At 34.5% G+C, this 13,502-nt stretch overlaps 1 protein-coding gene across 5 annotated transcripts in view; it reads right to left on the minus strand.

Annotated features, from left to right (window-relative positions):
• The window catches only part of MAP3K7 (mitogen-activated protein kinase kinase kinase 7), a 47,727-nt gene that overhangs the window by 12,153 nt on the left and 22,072 nt on the right, over positions 1-13,502 (minus strand). For 2 of the 5 annotated variants that reach the window (XM_005153096.3, XM_031052633.2), the window contains exons 9-13: positions 13,308-13,389; positions 12,009-12,160; positions 11,235-11,394; positions 8,583-8,663; positions 2,139-2,206 (exon numbers count right to left, since the gene is read on the minus strand). In XM_005153096.3, the coding sequence (XP_005153153.1) occupies positions 2,139-2,206; positions 8,583-8,663; positions 11,235-11,394; positions 12,009-12,160; positions 13,308-13,389 (543 nt within the window). The remainder of the gene's footprint in view (positions 1-2,138; positions 2,207-8,582; positions 8,664-11,234; positions 11,395-12,008; positions 12,161-13,307; positions 13,390-13,502) is intronic. The other 3 variants (XM_031052630.2, XM_031052631.2, XM_031052632.2) reach the window with 3 other exon arrangements.

Below are 13,502 nucleotides of genomic sequence, written 5' to 3' on the forward strand. Positions count from 1 at the left end.
ATCAGCTTTTGTGCGTCAATCAAACAGGTTTTAAAAGAAAAAAGTGGCACCACTGCAGTCCTTTAATGTTGAGCATGACAGGGGCTTACAAGGCTTGCGTGCAGAAGCGGAGGCACGCAGTGCAGGGAAGAAGGATGTTTGCAATGAAGGAAGGGAAGGGGAAGAGGATACTCACATTAGACAGGATAACCTATATATGGTCTGGTGTGTATGGGGAGACAGGATAAACTCATCAGAGCTACACTACTGACTTTTTTTTCTGCTCTGGTTAGTAGATTGGTTATATGGATGGCATTCCAAGACTTTTAATAAATTCCAGGCAATGCAGTTCAGAGCTACAGAAACCCATAAAGTGTCATCTTAAGTCTTTTGCCACAATTACATCGTGCTTGTTTTTTCACTTTTTTTCCATTTTTTAAAAAAATATACAAACCTATGTACACCAAAAGTGAACACTAGTTTCAGCAGACTTTTCTATTTCTTCTCACACTAAAAAGGGGATGAAAATACATTATTTGTTTATAGGGACAGTGCAAAAATTTCTTCCCAAGAGCATTTTTCATGCCTGTTAAAATATTATGTTTGCTAGATTTTATCAGAATGTTTCAAAACCTGTAAGATAGAAGCATGTGACTGTAATTCCTATGCTTAGATCTCCAGTATGTACACGTCAGAAGCAAGAAAACAGAATGTGATGCTAGTACTTCTACAGACCCTTGTCAGAAATCAGTGAGGTAAACAAAAAACCTTTTCTGCATCTTCCTAGTCACAAGAACAATTCAGCTAGAACATCCAGACAAGCAGTAGAATAACTTTCAAACACAGAGTATTATAATATTTATTAAAATCTAAATTAAATGCTGATATTATATATTTTAAAATATTAGCTATTCATTAAAATAAACAGCATGAAAAATTTAGAATAAAAAAGCTGTAATTAAATGTATTCATACATCAATCAGTGCCATTTGGTATAACTGATGTACTGACATTTTTTTCTTATGTCTTGTGTAATTTTAGTGCTACAATTAACTGAATAGGCTAACCTATTGGGCCAAATTTTGCAGTTGCATTTCTTTCTAACAAACCTGTATCCGCTGAAGATATAAAAATGTGTTTAGGACAAATTCTTTATTTTCTGATAGCTGTACACTGTAAATTCTAAAATACCTGGGGAATTGCTGAGGTTTCTGTGGCACCACACTCCACAGAAATAAAGCAGGATCAAATGTTGATCTCCTGATAACTACATGTATTTTACCCCAAAATTATCAGGTATTTTATATTACTGCAGAAGGTTGCTGAATATGGAAACCCGATTAACCTGATGAATATTCTAAGCTCTGGCTTTCTACATCTAAATAACAGTAGGGATCTCAAAATTGCCAATTCATACTAATGACCAAATAGCCTCTGTGAATTACTGAAACAGACAACAAAGCACTTAAAACCTCACAAAATAAACACATCTGAATGAAGCATTAGCTGTACTTTTCTCATTTAAAGTTTTCTTAGTTCAATTGTTCTTAGTTTAATTTCCATTTTATGAACTGCACCACTGTGTCTGTTACCATGGCAGTTACAATACCAGATAAGAAGTTATGTTGTTATAAAATATCCTATTGAGACAGCCTTTTTTTAAACAAAACTTTGTGACAGCATCCTGTAAACCTTTCACAAGAAACTGAGAGATATACTGTAAGGTACAACTCAGGGTTCAGGGATTGATAATAAAAACATTTATAATAATGATGTACATGTGTTTTATGAAAAAAGTGAGTCTCATGTATGTGTAACTGCTTCAGAAAATTGTAAGTAGCAATTACAATTATTTCCTACATGAAGAGAAGTGAAGAGGCTTTCCTGCATAACATTTGCCCTTCACCAATTAAGTGGTAGACAAAAACTATGTATACATAAAAAAGTAAGAGCTATACAAAAAAACACTTCTCATCTAAAGCTCATTCATTAAGATACCTCATGGAATCTCATTTAAATACAATACAAATGACATTACAGTCTGCCAAGCTTACACATCATTTCTACGAAAGCATCAAAGGTGAAGATTTCCACACCAATCTCCCTGTACAGATTCAGTGTTGACTTTACTGAAAGAAAAGAGACAAGAAAGACGTTACCTGACTAGACTCTGTTCCAGCAACACTAAGATCTTGAATGGATCTACGCCTCTGCTGTCCGTTTCCTGCTGGGAAAAAAACAAAACAAAAACAAACCAGTGAAATCTATTCAGAACAAAATAAAAAGGGTGCGACTGTTGCAGAGGAGCTTGGAATTTGTACAAATCCACAGAGAGAAAGTGAGAGAGGGGGAGAGAGAGACAGCTGCAGAATTTTAACTCAAAACATGCTGGCCTGTCAACAAAAAGTATACCCTAATACAATAACCACTCCTACCACATGAATAGCTGCTGCACTCTACTCCACCATCTTCTGTCACATGTATTTGGTCAGGCTTAGTACTCAGGGCAGGAGCTGATGACGACATCTATTTCAAGTGCGTTACGTTATGGGGATTTCTAAAACCTAGACCACGAAGATAACAGGCTGCCAGCTTTAACCTGTTGCTCTTTGGCATGCTTAAGGAATGCAGCAGTGACTTCTGCCCATGTGCTGCTCCCCTCACAAAAATTAAGCAGTGAAAACAGTTCCTTCTGGTCTTTGCTCCCTTCTATGTCCTATATTCATTCTCCAAGAAGTGTGAAAAGGGGACTGCTTGGCTGAATCACATCTCACCATCAACCTACTGAGCACAATGCTGTAATCTTTTCCTTTTCCCCTTCCACCTGTTAGCAATTATCCACCAGTGACAGCTACATAAAACAGTTTAAATTTTCACACTGACACGCAATCAAAGGCATTTCCAGGAAACAGTCTCCTTAAAAATAAAAGGAGATTATGCAACAGAATCCCCCTTGCTACTTTGATTTTTATTACGGTGATTGTTTATAGTGTCTCTTGAGAGCAGGTCAGCTGTCCAAAAGGAAACACCAAAATGTTCTGAGTAACAGCTGACAATGCTCAAAATTCTTGCTCTTAGCTCTGCATTACATAACTTTTCTGCTGGAGGGGAGCATCCGAAACATGTACTGCAGCCGTGGCAGCCCCTCGCCCAGCAACACTGCACGCAGCAAACCCAGCTCTAACAGGCATCACATTTTTAACCTTTTAGATACTTCCTATCTGGAATCACTTCCATGTGATTCCACAGCCTATCATGGCAGGTGTTTTGATTTGCAGCAGTTACTACTAAAATGTAAGCCTATTTAATAGCAATCAATACATTTAATGTCATCATACCTTAAATTTTTAAATATAGATACTGTTACATGCAGGAACCCATTACCACAAACCGGCAATACAAAATTCTCAGTGTCACTTTAACAATTTGTGGCGACATTTTGTAGTCTAAAATTTAAAGAGTACTATCAGAAACAAGCATATGAGACAATCAAAAAGCATTCTAGAACAGGAATATATGTCTTTGCTCTGACTGCAAATAAATCTGAATTGCAAGTTCTCTGTGATCTTGATCTTTTGCTTCTGAAATTCAGGATAAGTACATACTTACCTAAGCAACAATGTCTATATTACGTATGACACTTTGATATTAGAGATGTTTTGAATGACAAACCTACATAAAAATTTCTGAACTTGTTCATCTGCAGTGAACTTTTTCATTATCTTCTCATTTAGCAAATAAGACTATACATTTAATAGAATTCTGTGCTGTGGATACTTCATCTGGCTGCCACAGCTCATCTCAATATTCAAGATATGGGTGATCCACCCATGACTGATATAAAATTATGTGCACATTTCATTCAACAACACTGGTATAAAATTAGCTCAGCTGAAATAGGCTTGCAAAAATATCTGAAATTCTCATTTCAGATTAGCAACATTTGTGAATTTAAAGAACCCAGGACATGTGCTGCTGAAATATTAGACATGGCTGCCAAAAAGTTAAAATAATCAGGGTGGGGTGCAAGAAAGGAAAGGAAATGCTTTGGGGGCAGGGTACGGGAGGCGAGGGAAGGAGGGGCCAAAATTACTGTGTTGTAATAAATGAATACCTTTAAATGAAATATCTTCGTATTAGTAGCATGAGAGAAGAGCAAGCTCTACTAGGCAATGCCATTTTAATTAGTATAACTACTGCAGACATCTGGCAAATAGCTTAGACAAAGCAGAAACAGACTACGAATCAACAAATACTTATTGCTCCAGATTCAAGGCAAATTTCAATTGCAACATTATACAATACATCATTTTTATTTGAAATCACAGAATCTTAGAAATGATCACTACTATTTATCTATGCTCTCCTTTCAGTTTTGATTTTGTTTTTATCTCTATGTCTCCTTAATTTTTTTTTCTATATATAAAGTAAGAGATTTGCAAATGCACAGAAATTATGATACAGTAGCTTGATGCACTGTGTCAGGATTTCAGTGGTTTAGAGGAGTTTAAGATAACAAAAAAAAGATGATCAAACATCATAAACATACTTCCTGGCCTCAACCCCCCCGCCCCCAAACCCCAACAACCAAATACATTACACATACTGTTTATTTTCTACAATGAAATTCAAAAGGAACAGGAAACTTCTACCTTGCCTTGCCCTATGTACTCCAGAGAAACCAAATTCTATGACTTCTTAAGGGTTCTGATCACTCCACCTGCCAAAAGTCAGACCAGCCAAGAACTCTTCTCCCTGCCCTTTAGCAGACATTTGCGTCTCCTTTTACACCTTCCTGTTTGTGCACAGTACTCTCTCTTCCTTATGCACCTACAAGACCCAAACTTCTCTCACAGTGCAGGATGATCAGGAAACATTACAGTGCCAGAAGACATTTTAAAGTTAAAACATGGGTCTGAATTCCAGAAGAATGAAGTGATCTGGGGAGTCAAAGGTGGGATTTCTGGCTTTTACTGATTTTAAAAGTAGACAGAAAATTTACAGATCTAAAGTGTCTGCAATTCCTGCCCACTTTTTAAAGACACTCAACAAAACCTGTCTATTCTGAGTAATCATTTATGCAGTGTCAATGCTATAAAAATGTTAATGCCATAGCACAGCTTCAGATGACGAAATTACAACGGCAAATGCATGTTATACGCATGAGATGTCTGATGTTGCCAGTGAAGAAAAGGCTGTACCTGAAGGTGTATTTACAAAATACTGCTTAATTGGTTGGTATCAAAAAGGTGCTTTGATTATTTTCCTTGATCATATTACAAATTATACCTAGATTTTTTCTGTTTCTTTAAACATATACCTACTTAAGCCTTCTGTACTTAACTATGGTTTTTATTTTTCATATACATATATATATAAATGTTGGTGCTTATTATCTATACTATATATTTTATATACTACAAATTGAAAACCAGCCAACTAAAAGATGATACTTCACTTTGCCATCTGCTTGTAGAATACCATGACTAAAAACTCACTTCCCAATTTCTGTTACACCAAAACAGAATTAGTTGATCTCTTTTTCAGTTTCTAAGTTTCGCAAGCTAGTAACATAAAATAGCATCTTGAATGAACGGAAGTTCTAAACAGGTTTAAATAAGGGTGAACAGAAAAAAAGATCAAAGAGATATTGAAAAAAAATCTGGTTCTGCCAACATTTTACCTTCAACTGATCAAAATTTGCATTTTATGACCTTGATAGCCTATCAGTTCATGGATGAAAAGCAGCTGAGGCAACACATTACGAACACCCCCAATGATAGCAGATGTAGTACTCATACTTTTAAAATAGCCCTGCCCCAAAGCAGCTGACTCATGGTAACATGCCTGTGTGGTGCCTCCCCTCTCTGGGAAGCAGCTGCTTTACAATGTGCTCAGCAGAACCTCAGGCAGCAGCAGAGATTAGGTCGGCACTTGTGCTGCTCCAAGGAGAAAGATAAGTTCCTTGCTTCACTAACAGACATACGCAGGGAAGATCAGGGGAGCTGGGTATGTGGCAGTAGTGCTAAGGAACATAATGGGGTGGGACTGAGGTGAAGGTGCATATCTGGGGGTCTTGGAAGTATAACTAAAAGGGGAAAAGCATGTTAAAAAAGCCTTGTGCTGAGGGAGTAAGGAAAGGAGAGGTGAGAAATTGGCAACACTATACTGTCTCTAAAAGAGTAACTGAGCAATATACTAATGAATAACTGCTTTAACTATACAGAGAAAATATAATTTAATGGGCTGATGATCACATCCCTGCCACATAACTATTAACCTCTTTTTTTCTGGCCTTGGGATTCTTATGGAAAAGCTGTTCTGACAACCAGAAAACTTTAAATACACAGCCCACACTTATCTGCACACAATTTAAATTTTTTTTCTTTTCTGTAGTGCCAGTACTGTCTCTTTGCTTATGTAGTTCTCTCTTCCTAGTCTCTGGCTGCAAATTCATCTATAGAAAATAATTATTCATTTCTCAGGTTTCATTCTGTAGGCTAAAAAAGCTATGCCTTCACATTCTTCTTTTTACTGTCCGTACCGTCCTAGTAGCTCTTCTCACTAATATTTCAGAGCACATGTTTCTTTCATATGGCTGTTCAGAACAGTATGTTGAATTTATGATGAAACCTCAACAAGGGCCTGTAAATAGCGTTAAGACTTCCTTATCTTTCCTGAAAATGAACGCTTAAGATTTCAGTTTTTCATAGCTACATTAGTGGCTTATACTACCTGGGATTAACCTGCATGCATCTGCTAAGGTCCCATGTTATGTTACTAAAAGAAATTGTTGGTAGTGTATGACCCTGGATTTTACCTTATTTCTATTTTTTCTCCTCAGTCACAACAAAATTCACTCTATGTGATACTAGAAGATCTTCTCTTTATGAACAGTTGCTTCTGATAAAGCACTAACATTAAATTTCATTATTGCTTATGTAAGAACTAAATAATTTAAGAGCAAATTTTGAGAAAATTCATTATTATACTTGCTCCAATCCTATACCTTCTTTCATTTCTACAGGTTGCTATTTCTCTTGTACCTTTTTCCAAATTCACCTTGGAATTCCCATTTTGTCAAATTCAATTAAAATAACCCAGGTAAAGAATATCTAATTGACTTTCTCTGCCTAAGTAAGTAAAACCAGTACAGCTTATTTTGTGAAAACAACAGGGCATTCCATTTCACTATCTAATTATTTTCTGAAAGCTCCAAGGTTTATTGGAAGCCTCAGTGCTGTTACATGCAGCAGACTGTGCACAGACCAGAGGCACTCAGCTTCTAGAGTTTATTTACAAGGCTCTCAATTGTTGACACTGCAGAACTTGATGATCTCTTCACTTTCCTTGCTCTCTCAGGATCTTCTTTACGTCATGGCAGGCCAGGACCATTTGAAAATTACAGTGAAAAGCTACACTGTAAACTAGTACACTAGTAAACTTTCTAACTGACTTGTGAGCCTTAATGCCAAGTAACTTTTCATGAGTAATACTATTGTTCTTTGGAATCTGTTTTGTTACTTTTTTTACATTCTGTGTCTTTATATGTAAACTTCAATAAAGTTATTTACAAAATAAAATTGTTTTACAAAATAAACTTTTGTAAAAAATTATCTTTTGCATTCTACTTTAAAATACCAAAGAACGTCAAGATTTATAAGGAAACTTCCTCAGATTACATAAATTTAAAATAGGGTTTCTACAGTTTTTAATATATCTCTAGATTAGTGGTAGATAGTATTACTTGCATCTCCTGCCTCTGACAAATAATTCTGAAGCAACTTGCATACTGCTAATGATATACCAGTTCAGGACTGATTATACTTATTTTCAAGGCTTTGAAGGAAATAAATCCACTTAAATTGTAAAAATAAAAAATAATAAAAGAATGCAAAAGGAAAGTGATATGCTGCTAACTAAATATAGACTTGGGATATATAAAAATTATTCATTTATGCCCCAACTTAATCTATCAGTTATGGTGCCTCATTATACTGATTTTCTTCCTGACAGAAGCCTCTCCTAATAATTCTAGTTTGCATTAACTTAAACACAACAGAAATACCTCATGCAGCCACATTTTAGTTCTAGAAAATTGTAGTCAAAGATAAGAATTACATGGCTTATGAGTTAATTTATTTAATAACAAGTATCACGTGAATCTGAAGTTCTATATGTAATGTATTTAAATTTTTTGTTCTATTAGTATTTGATTAAAAATGGATGCTTAAACACAACAAAGATCAGGGCAAGATAATTACCCAGAGAGGCAATTTTCAATCTAAGTCCATTTTCACCAACTGTAGTATTGTAATAAAAGACTGCATGTATAGTTTTGCTCTGCAAGATGACTCTGAACAACAAGATCAGAAAGGAAAAAATCATTCATCAATAAATCTGAACTAGAAGATTGAGTCCTTTACTGATAAAAGTAGGTTTATAGTGAAATATCATGCTCTTCTTCATAAAGACCTTATTGAAAAAAATTACTGGGTAATTCCTAGTTTTATCCTAGAGCAACTGGAGCAAGAAGTATTTCAGCAGTCTGATCATTATTCCGGCATCTTAACCAATTGACCCGTTCACCTGGTCTGCGATACCTGGTATGATGATCTCAGGGACATCCAGTATGTTGCCAAATGAAGCAGTTTTACGATGGCCTCGTTTAGGTTTGGAATAGGCTGAAAAAATACACATATACAATACACATGCAAAACACTAAAATAGCAATAGCAAAATTATTAAATTTCTAATATTGCATTTTTCATAAACTTGGTTAAACTATAGTTCATGCAAAAATGTCATGCAGAATAAACTGCATTGCCTTCCACTCATGCTTACACATAGTAAAGCAACTGTTAAAAAGCAAAAAATGCAGAACTAGCCATTGTTACAACACTGTGTAATTAGTTATAGTTAGCAACACAAAAGTCAAACACAGAAAGCAGCATGGCAATAAGGAAGGGAAAATCAAATGTAATTATCCAAAACCAGAACATATTAAATTATTTCAGATCACCTGCATACTCAGAACAAATTCATGATTGCCTGAATTTATTAAACATTTTCTATTTAATGTTGGGTACAAACTATTTTATAAACAGTATTAATAGTTGGGTACCTCTGTTTCTTTAGATTACCTCATTTTAAATGAGATATCATCTGTCTCTGCAAAAGTGCATACTCTGTAATTACATTTGATAATAATTTCTGCTTTCCATTCTTTTGACCTACTAGTGAAGATTTTTTGTTTTGCAAACTGGGAATCGCTAGCAACCTTTTAATTTTTTAATGATGTTCGAGAAACATCATCTACTCTGTAATAAAATCTAATAATACATCTTTTATTTTTGTTTTACTACTTGTATAAATTAAGATAAATAGTTCCCATTTCAAGAAAAGTTTGCATACATCCCCCAAAGTTAGAACATTGCAGCGTATCCATCTCAAACTTAAGTAATGGTGATGGCCATTATCCAATTTACTTTTACACTTAGCAACAGATAGAACAGGAAGATTAAGTAATTCTTGATCTGATTTACTCTTAACAACAGCACAATACTCTCCCAACCACACAACTTTTTTCTTTTTTCAGGTTCACAGCATATAATTTCTGTCACACAGTTAACAAGAATTAAAAAACCCCAACAAAGCAAAATCAATAGAGTGCTGTTTCAGCTCTTTTTGAAAAAGTTATAGTCAGATGGATTTGACCTCATTTCTAGCAGTCCACTAAGGCCTGAAGCGATTTCTTAAAAAAAAACCCTCAATCTAGTATGCTCAGTATATAATTTTGTTTCAAGAATAAGAAACCCCACAGTAATTAAAATACATAAACAAACCTTAGCATATTCTGAAATAATAATTACTATTCAGGACAATGTGCTTAAGGAAGACAAACCAGGAAAATTAAAAACTCACACAAAGGAGGGCTAGGTTATCTCCACTAAGGTAAAAAGCTTATATTGACTTTAGAGTGTCAGTGACCAAAGTGAGTCCTGACATATTTGGAAATAAAACCAGCACGTTGTTATTATCAGGTAAGTACACAGCTGCCTTCTGTGTTAGGAAACCCTTAGAGATATTCACAGTGAGATGTGCTACACAATCATCCAGTCAAAGACTGACAATACAAAAGACAAATCTTGAAATAAGGCTTTAAAATAAGAACATAAAAGTAAAAAACTGGTTTTAGGCTAAGATAAATATTATTTAATGAGTAACTTCAGTATTTAGTAAAACAAGATTCTGGAGTAATTATAACACAATGAAGGACAAAAATAAAACAGTTGTGGTGCACAAGAAAGCCAGAATATGATGTAAATTTCCTAATTACTGCTCCTTGATTATCATAATTTTCAGATCAGTAGGAAAATACTAGAACAGCTAAATAACCCTGTACTAACCAAAGAAACTTTGTTTCTTATTCTGTGGTTATATACCATAACAAAAAAAAAGCTTCATAAAAGAAATTTGTCACCTGAAGTTTGCACAGATTAACAAACAATGTAATTGATGAAGAAAAGAGACAAGAAAGTGTTTGCCAAGTATACACATTTTTATTAACTTGCTCTTCTGGGAAGAATAAAGGTTGTTTTCACCATAAAAGCATGTACTTATACTTACACATCAATTCCAATTCACTCAAGGATTCAGTGTTTAGACACAACAGTTTCTAAAAATCTGAAGCAAAGCTAGCAAAACACCTGTAGCTTTTGTTTTTTTTTTAAACAAAAGATACCAATGCTTTGTTAATCTGACCACTAAAAAATTTAACTATGTTTCTTTTCCTGAAATCTGTCAAAGTGAATTTTAAGACTTATCTGGAAACATGCTGAACTTTAAACCCACCTCAATTTCAAAATACTATAGGAATAACCTTGAAGGAAATGCTATTTTAGAAATAATTTACCCTAGCAGAAATGGTGTAACATGATTTCAGATTCAAAGGAGAAAGTTTTGTATTTGAAGATATTTAGAAGTCTCGTAATGATTTTTAAAAAAAAAGCTGAGTCTAATTCAGCAAAAGTAATCTCTTCCACAACCTTAAAAGTATCCAATTAAAATATTCAATCTTGTCAACCATACAACCATGAAGTAATTTTTCCCCACAATTAATAAAGGACAACAAACACAACATGAAAAATGACTGGTATTAACATTCTCTATGACTATGCGCATTCTACAACTTCCTTTCTCCTTTCCCTCCTTCCAATTCCTTAGTCTATCCCCCAAACATACTTTAATTTTACCTGTGATGGAAGCTATTCTTGCTTCTATTTCAGACATGTCAGCACTCATCCTTTTGGCTTCTCCTGAAACAAGGGATGACTGTGGTCGTGCACGAACATCTGACAAGCTCTCCACACTGCTTCCACGAGATGGGGGTAAACTCAAGCGGCCAGCATCGCCCTGTTTCAAAAGTTACATTTTTAAAAAGAAAAAAAATCCTCAAACCTGCATAAGCCCCTCCATGATATGCACAGTATGTAGGTTAAAATCGATTTCTAAAACGTGCTGGTTAAAAGTGACAAGATTTAATATTTATAATTCAATAAATGGTAATAATATAGCTATTAGTTGCAGGAATCAAATATCTGCAATGTTTAGAAAAATCTAACTTTATGCAGATAAAAATAGAGTAGAATTAGGCTGATACTGCCACAAGAGAATTTTTGTATTTTTTCATCCTACTTGAAAACAAAACATAGCATTTTCAAAATTCACATCACTTTACTCCTTTCATATTATACTAATATTTCTGTTCTAAATTAAGGCAGTAATTTTCAAACATATTATATATATATATTTAACCTAAGGAATCCCTTTAAAATTAACTGGGTTTTTTATTTCATTTGAGATGACATTAGAGACTTCTAGCTTACCTTTCCGAAATCATTCACTACTTTTCATCACTTTTCATGCTCTTTCTTACAACTAACTGGCTCCAATTTAGTAGTATTTTTGAAAGATGTTACAGAACTTTTGTCCATCTTTATGGTTCAAAACTGCACATGTTGGCTTACCGGCTGCTTAGCTGTGTTTTTCATTTGTTGTGCCAATTTTGACTCCAAACGTTTAATAGTATCATTTGTAGAAGCCCCCTGGAATTCACTTGGTTCCATGTTAGCATCACTCTTGTTACTTGTGTTTGTAGAAGTGATGTCCATGAATGAACCTAAAAATCAGTAACATGAAAAAATATTTGAGAATTTCCATTAAAAATACTAAAGTACATCTCTTCACTTAAGCATTCGCAGAAGCCTAACTGCTTTAAAGCATGACTTTTGAAAACTTTTCATGAAAGGCAAGCTGCAAGACTGGAACAGATCCATTAATGTAAAAAGAGTAAAAAAGAATATATGAGTAAGTATCATAGTAACATTCCAAAGTCAATCTTTAGCTTGCTCTCAAATTGTTTTGGTAGATGCTATAGTAACAACACAGCCAGCAATCTAATTCACAATTAATGACAATGTCCACCGTTAACCATAAAGGAGCACAAATACCTGAAAAATAACAGGCAATACATATTTACAGTTTCAAGTGGTAAATTGTATCTTGAAGTCATGTGCTGAGGGCTGGAGAACAGCTACCAGAGTCAGTACAATGTTACAGGTGAGAAGATTTTAAAATATATAGGTCACTAAGTTGCAAAATAGCCAAGGAAACGTCAACCAAATTAACAGCAATTTGTCTGGAGACGTTAAAAAAGAAAAGCACAACCAAGCAGTGGAAGGTAAAGACACCTACAATCAAAAACAACTGAAGTGAGAAAACTACTCTGAAAAAGTGAGAAGATCAAATCATTTTTGTTTTCTTTCATTAAAAGAATTCATCTGAGGGCAAGACTACCCAAAAAAATCTATCCTGCAATTTGTTCCTTTCTCCTTTCTAGGGATTTCCTTGCACTTGTGTTTAAATTACTGCATTTCCTGCATCTGAACATAAAACAACTGCAAGTTTAAATTGTGGAGAACATAACTGAAAGCAGGTGCAGTTTTCAAAAATGGCAAAAAAATTAAAAATGGCAGCTCCTAAACACTGCATGTGAATGAAATTTTGTCAAAGGAGGACCAGAACATTCAGAGACAGCTTTTATTATATGTGTATTCTCCAGTAAAGGTACACTTCATCAAACCATTTGGCTGAGAATACTAAATATGATGTGGCATGAGGTCTTAAAAAACAATAGATTTTTGCCAATGTTTAAGTTTTTTGAAAGGTTACCTTTCCCAGTTTGAGTTCAGAATCAGTATGAGAATGTGCTTTATAATCCATCTGCATAATTTCATGTTGTTGCTCTTTTATTTATACAAGCGTACCTGTACTAGTGGCAGAGTTGCTTTGGCCTTCATCTGAATACTGGCATGGATACTGCAGAGGTTCATCAGCTCCTGGAAAGTACTGCAAAACAACAGCGATGATTTGATAAAAAAAGTAATTAACAATTGTTTTGAAATTATTTAAATAGTAACTCATAAAATTTGTAAATAGAAATTACATCTTAATTTATTTAG

This window comes from Melopsittacus undulatus, chromosome 3, assembly GCF_012275295.1.
Source record: "Melopsittacus undulatus isolate bMelUnd1 chromosome 3, bMelUnd1.mat.Z, whole genome shotgun sequence".
Classification (NCBI taxonomy): Eukaryota; Metazoa; Chordata; class Aves; order Psittaciformes; family Psittaculidae; genus Melopsittacus; species Melopsittacus undulatus.